The sequence below is a fragment of the Oncorhynchus keta genome, unplaced genomic scaffold (assembly GCF_023373465.1).
Source record: "Oncorhynchus keta strain PuntledgeMale-10-30-2019 unplaced genomic scaffold, Oket_V2 Un_contig_2103_pilon_pilon, whole genome shotgun sequence".
In the NCBI taxonomy this organism is placed as follows: domain Eukaryota; kingdom Metazoa; phylum Chordata; class Actinopteri; order Salmoniformes; family Salmonidae; genus Oncorhynchus; species Oncorhynchus keta.
Window position 1 is genome coordinate 157,997 of NW_026282282.1, and position 7,004 is coordinate 165,000.

A 7,004-nucleotide genomic window follows, 5' to 3' on the forward strand; every position below is an offset into this window, starting at 1 on the left:
AGACAGATCCTAGACCTGGTGAGGGGAGGGGAGACAGATCCTAGACCTGGTGAGGGGAGGGGAGACAGATCCTACACATTTCAGCTAAATAAATTAAACTGTCTATTGTTTTGTTGCTATATAGAATAATAGGGTGTGTGTGTGTGTGTGTGTGTGTGTGTGTGTGTGTGTGTGTGTGTGTGTGTGTGTGTGTGTGTGTGTGTGTGTGTACTGTGCAGGTCTCTAAGGTCCTCTCTTCTTGTTTCAGGTAAACAGCAGACCACTGCAGCCCAGATCAAGACCCTAAAGAAACTCTCTCTCTCTCTCTGAGTAACTCTCTCTCTCTCTTCAGGCCTCTCTCTCTCTTCAGCTCTCTCTTTCTCTCTCTCTCTTCATCTCTCTCTCTCTCTCTCTCTCTTCAGGCTCTCTCTCTCTCTCTCTCCCTCTCTCTCTCTCTCTCTCTCTCTCTCTCTCTCTCTCTCTCTCTCTCTCTCTCTCGTAGTCCTGATCTGATTCTCCATTGTATGTGGGTCTTAATCTCAAACATTGTTTTCGTTGCTCTTTATCTTTTATCTTTTGTGGAGCAGTTGTTTTGAAAAGAAATATTTCCAAACCGTTTTAATCTGGTTTTGATGACAAAACAAGTTGTTGCTTATTAAATCCCCCCCCAGGATATATTGCCTCTTCCTCCTCGATCCCCTCCTTCCTGTCTCTCTCTGTCCCCTCCTTCCTGTCTCTCTCTGTCCCCTCCTTCCTGTCTCTCTCTGTCCCCTCCTTCCTGTCTCTCTCTGTCCCCTCCTTCCTGTCTCTCTCTGTCCCCTCCTTCCTGTCTCTCTCTGTCCCCTCCTTCCTGTCTCTCTCTGTCCCCCTCCTTCCTGTCTCTCCCTGTCCCCTCCTTCCTGTCTCTCTCTTACCCCTCCTTCCTGTCTCTCTCTTCCCCTCCTTCCTGTCTCTCCCTGTCCCCTCCTTCCTGTCTCTCCCTGTCCCCTCCTTCCTGTCTCTCTCTGTCCCCTCCTTCCAGTCTCTCTCGGTCCCCTCCTTCCTGTCTCTCTCTGTCCCCTCCTTCCTGTCTCTCTCTGTCCCCTCCTTCCAGTCTCTCTCTGTCCCCTCCTTCCAGTCTCTCTCTGTCCCCTCCTTCCAGTCTCTCTCTGTCCCCTCCTTCCTGTCTCTCTCTGTCCCCTCCTTCCTGTCTCTCTCTGTCCCCTCCTTCCAGTCTCTCTCTGTCCCCTCCTTCCAGTCTCTCCCTGTCCCCTCCTTCCTGTCTCTCCCTGTCCCCTCCTTCCTGTCTCTCTCTGTCCCCTCCTTCCTGTCTCTCTCTGTCCCCTCCTTCCAGTCTCTCTCTGTCCTCTCCTTCCTGTCTCTCTCTGTCCCCTCCTTCCTGTCTCTCTCTGTCCTCTCCTTCCTGTCTCAATCGCCCTGTCTCTCTATCATCAGTGTGTTTATTTTATATAGTTTAAAACTTGGCTGTTATGTACTTAAGCCATATATATATACACTGTATGTTTGGCTGTCTGATAAACACACACACAGTTCTTTCTCACACTTGTTTGAGGAGGGAAGGGAGGAAGGGAAGGAGAGAAGGAATTTGGGCACTCTTCAGAGAGAGCGATGTACAAGCAGGGGATAACTGATGAAGAGACAAACATGACTTGTTATTTTCCATTCGTTATCTTTTTAGCAGTCAAAACATTGAGAACTTTGAAATTAAAATTTGTATTGAAATTTAAGTCTGTTGGTTAATTACTTGGGGGGCTTCAGTTAGTTGAATGTTACATCTTCTACACATTTGGTCTGAGAAGTGACATTAGAGATACCAGCTGATCTGTGATCGCTTGCTCTCCCCTGGCCTTACGGTCAATGTTTCTTCTTGCTTGTCTTGAATTAAAGGAAGTATTTTTTAAAAGAAGGACTTCAGAAATTAAAATGTAATGCGATTCTCTTTTACAACCATGCAAGTTTATTTCTATATTTTAGTCAGAAAAGCGTTTTTATTTCTGCCTTGATGTAGATGTTTCAGGATGAGTTTTCACATTTAATTTTTACGCAGAAAATAAAATCCTTTGTAGATGTAATGCAATACTGTGTTATACTTCAGACCGAGAATCATTCCACTGTCCATCAAGAGTCGATTCTCCAATACTTCCGTTTGCTCATCAATTCATGCATCTTGGTTGGAAGTAGGAGATGGAAGGGTGGACAGCAGGTAACCCAGACCTCCAGGTTACTACAGGAGGTAACCCAGACCTCCAGGAGGTAACCCAGACCTCCAGGAGGTTACTACAGGAGGTAACCCAGACCTCCAGGAGGTTACTACAGGAGGTAACCCAGACCTCCAGGAGGTTACTACAGGAGGTAACCCAGACCTCCATTAGGTTACTACAGGAGGTAACCCAGACCTCCAGGAGGTTACTACAGGAGGTAACCCAGACCTCCAGGAGGTTACTACAGGGGGTAACCCAGACCTCCAGGAGGTTACTACAGGAGGTAACCCAGACCTCCAGGAGGTTACTACAGGAGGTAACCCAGACCTCCAGGAGGTTACTACAGGAGGTAACCCAGACCTCCAGGAGGTTACTACAGGAGGTAACCCAGACCTCCAGGAGGTTACTACAGAAGGTAACCCAGGCCTCCAGTAGGTTACTACAGGAGGTGGACAGCAGGTAACCCAGACCTCCAGTAGGTTACTACAGGAGGTTACTACAGCAGGTAACCCAGACCTCCAGGAGGTTACTACAGGAGGTAACCCAGACCTCCAGGGGGTTACTACAGGAGGTGGACAGCAGGTAACCCAGACCTCCAGGAGGTTACTACAGGAGGTAGACTAGACCTCCAGTAGGTTACTACAGCAGGTAGACTAGACCCCCAGGAGGTGGACAGCAGGTAACCCAGACCTCCAGGAGGTTACTACAGGAGGTAGACTAGACCTCCAGTAGGTTACTACAGGAGGTAGACTAGACCCCCAGTAGGTTACTACAGCAGGTAGACTAGACCTCCAGTAGGTTACTACAGGAGGTAGACTAGACCTCCAGTAGGTTACTACAGCAGGTAGACTAGACCTCCAGTAGGTTACTACAGGAGGTAGACTAGACCTCCAGTAGGTTACTACAGCAGGTAGACTAGACCTCCAGTAGGTTACTACAGGAGGTAGACTAGACCCCCAGTAGGTTACTACAGGAGGTAGACTAGACCTCCAGGAGGTTACTACAGGAGGTCAGGTAGACTAGACCTCCAGTAGGTTACTACAGGAGGTAGACTAGACCCCCAGTAGGTTACTACAGCAGGTAACCCAGACCTCCAGGAGGTTACTACAGGAGGTAGACTAGACCTCCAGTAGGTTACCTCCAGTAGGTTACTACAGCAGGTAGACTAGACCTCCAGGAGGTTACAGGAGGTAGACAGGAGGTTGGACAGCAGGTAGACTAGACCTCCAGTAGGTTACTAGACAGGACTACAGGAGTAGTGGACAGCAGGTAACCCAGACCTCCAGGAGGTTCCTACAGGAGGTAACCCAGACCTCCAGGGGGTTACTACAGGAGGTGGACAGCAGGTTACTGGACAGCAGGTTAAGGGTAGACTAGACCTCCAGGAGGTTCCTACAGGAGGTAGCCCAGACCTCCAGTAGGTTACTACAGCAGGTAACCCATTATTATATTATTATTATATTATGTATTAAACACATGAAGACTGGTCCTGGTCTAAACACATGAAGACTGGTCCTTAAAGGGATGTATTAAACACATGAAGAAGACTGGTATTAAACACATGAAGACTGGTCCTTAAAGGGGGTATTATAAACACATGAAGACTTAAAGGGATGTATTACACACATGAAGACTGGTCCACATGAAGACTAAAGGGATAAAGGGATGTATTAAACACATGAAGACTGGTCCTTAAAGGGATGTATTAAACACATGAAGACTGGTCCTTAAAGGGATGTATTAAACACATGAAGACTGGTCCTTAAAGGGATGTATTAAACACATGAAGACTGGTCCTTAAAGGGATGTATTAAACACATGAAGACTGGTCCTTAAAGGGATGTATTAAACACATGAAGACTGGTCCTTAAAGGGATGTATTAAACACATGAAGACTGGTCCTTAAAGGGATGTATTAAACACATGAAGACTGGTCCTTAAAGGGATGTATTAAACACATGAAGACTGGTCCTTAAAGGGATGTATTAAACACATGAAGACTGGTCCTTAAAGGGATGTATTAAACACATGAAGACTGGTCCTTAAAGGGATGTATTAAACACATGAAGACTGGTCCTTAAAGGGATGTATTAAACACATGAAGACTGGTCCTTAAAGGGATGTATTAAACACATGAAGACTGGTCCTTAAAGGGATGTATTAAACACATGAAGACTGGTCCTTAAAGGGATGTATTAAACACATGAAGACTGGTCCTTAAAGGGATGTATTAAACACATGAAGACTGGTCCTTAAAGGGATGTATTAAACACATGAAGACTGGTCCTTAAAGGGATGTATTAAACACATGAAGACTGGTCCTTAAAGGGGATGAAGACTGTAAAATGTATTAAACACATGAAGACTGGTCCTTAAAGGGATGTATTAAACACATGAAGACTGGTCCTTAAAGGGATGTATTAAACACATGAAGACTGGTCCTTAAAGGGGGATGAAGACTGGTAAAGGGATGTATTAAACACATGAAGACTGGTCCTTAAAGGGATGTATTAAACACATGAAGACTGGTCCTTAAAGGGATGTGTAAATGTATTAAACACATGAAGACTGGTCCTTAAAGGGATGTATTAAACACATGAAGACTGGTCCTTAAAGGGATGTATTAAACACATGAAGACTGGTCCTTAAAGGGATGTGTAAATGTATTAAACACATGAAGACTGGTCCTTAAAGGGATGTATTAAACACATGAAGACTGGTCCTTAAAGGGATGTGTAAATGTATTAAACACATGAAGACTGGTCCTTAAAGGGATGTATTAAACACATGAAGACTGGTCCTTAAAGGGATGTATTAAACACATGAAGACTGGTCCTTAAAGGGATGTGTAAATGTATTAAACACATGAAGACTGGTCCTTAAAGGGATGTGTAAATGTATTAAACACATGAAGACTGGTCCTTAAAGGGATGTATTAAACACATGAAGACTGGTCCTTAAAGGGATGTATTAAACACATGAAGACTGGTCCTTAAAGGGATGTGTAAATGTATTAAACACATGAAGACTGGTCCTTAAAGGGATGTATTAAACACATGAAGACTGGTCCTTAAAGGGATGTATTAAACACATGAAGACTGGTCCTTAAAGGGATGTATTAAACACATGAAGACTGGTCCTTAAAGGGATGTATTAAACACATGAAGACTGGTCCTTAAAGGGATGTATTAAACACATGAAGACTGGTCCTTAAAGGGATGTGTAAATGTATTAAACACATGAAGACTGGTCCTTAAAGGGATGTGTAAATGTATTAAACACATGAAGACTGGTCCTTAAAGGGGGATGTGTAAATGTATTAAACACATGAAGACTGGTCCTTAAAGGGATGTATTAAACACATGAAGACTGGTCCTTAAAGGGATGTATTAAACACATGAAGACTGGTCCTTAAAGGGATGTGTAAATGTATTAAACACATGAAGACTGGTCCTTAAAGGGATGTATTAAACACATAAATGTATTAAAACACATAAACACATGAAGACTTTTAAAGGGTTGTAAATGTTTTAAAAAAGAAGACGTTGACAGTCTCACAATAAAAATAATCATGCGATTGTACATGAAGACTGGTCCAAGGGATGTGGTTCAAATACCATCCTCGATATCATTTCAAACCCCTTTTTCTGTGCTCGATTGAGTTGGCTTCACGAGCCAATAAAATACTCCAAACCCCTCCCATCTGGCAGACTAAAGCTGAAAGATTTCAAATAGCATCTGAACCCAGGTCTGACAGCTGCTGTTTCCTTCAGAAAACAAATCCTTAACGGATGTATTAAAACTGAAGAACTCCCTACTGACGTTAAAGGGAAAAAAACAAAATGAAGACTATCTCTTAAAGGGAGTGTACTAATTTTAAACACAGAGCCTTAAACACATGAAGACTTCTTTATCACATGAACTCTGGTCGTGCTGAAGTGGAACAGGAAGACCGCGAAAAGAGGGAAGAGTCTTGTTTTTTTCTTTATAAAATATAGATCCAGCCGGTAGGTCGGTGGTTTTCTCTGCTGATGAAGAGGTATCTTCTTCGTCGAGAAAGAGACTGTACACAGGATTCGTCTGGGAAAGAGGTGCGTGAGAGGGATTGGGGGAGCAGGCTGGGCCAATCAAACGCATGAGTCACTTCACCGGGACATTCGGACGAACTCCCTGGTCGGGCCGACCAAAATAGTTAGCGAGGCAATTTCTTTCCTTCTCGTCGTGAGTAAAACTGAAGCACAGTTTACGTTTTTTTTTATTTTATTTTTTTAAACAATATCCAGGAAGAATAAAGTATTCCGCCGTGTATTTGTACAGTTAAGAACTAATATTTATTTCCAGATAAATCTTTGTCCATGAAGACTGGTCCGTATTAAACACATCCTCCCGTCCTTAAAGGGATGTGTCTCTCAGCCAGTGAGCTCCACGCGGTGACAGTGGCTGTCATTCTGTCAGGAGAGAGAGAGAGAGGTACCAGCTGTCCGGCGGTTCGCGTCCTCCCGTCTCTCTCAGCCAGTGAGCTCCACGCGGTGACAGTGGTTGTCGGAGAGTAAGAGTTCATCAAGCGGAGAACCAAAAGAAAGGGATTGGTGGAGAGGGGGGTGATGTTTGGGCTGAAAGGATACCAGGAAGTGACTTGGACGGGGAGGGGAGGGGAGGGCTGGAAACTGTAGGACATCAACCCCAGTCAAGGCTCAGTTTGGGCTGTGGTTAGAAGGCATCGGAGGGCACCATAAGGAGATGGGAGATGAGGTCAGAGGGGGTTTATTGCCGGGTCTCAGTTGTTAAGGAGTAGTTCTGTCGCCGTCTCCACCTCCCAGGATT

General features: G+C 44.6%; 2 protein-coding genes across 2 annotated transcripts in view; one reads left to right on the forward strand and one right to left on the reverse strand.

Annotated features, from left to right (window-relative positions):
- The window catches only part of LOC127920873 (sister chromatid cohesion protein PDS5 homolog A-like), a 128,793-nt gene extending 127,087 nt beyond the window's left edge, over nucleotides 1–1,706 (forward strand). Inside the window, exon 35 of the mRNA XM_052504901.1 lies at nucleotides 248–1,706. The gene's annotated coding sequence lies outside the window, so the exon portion shown is untranslated. The remainder of the gene's footprint in view (nucleotides 1–247) is intronic.
- A 4,879-nt stretch (nucleotides 1,707–6,585) lies between these two features.
- LOC127920870 (ubiquitin-conjugating enzyme E2 K-like) overlaps nucleotides 6,586–7,004 on the reverse strand; it is a 22,463-nt gene continuing 22,044 nt past the window's right edge. The window contains exon 9 of the mRNA XM_052504899.1: nucleotides 6,586–7,004. This exon is cut by the window's right edge and continues 28 nt beyond it. Coding sequence (XP_052360859.1) covers nucleotides 6,958–7,004 — 47 coding nt within the window. The 3' untranslated portion in view covers nucleotides 6,586–6,957.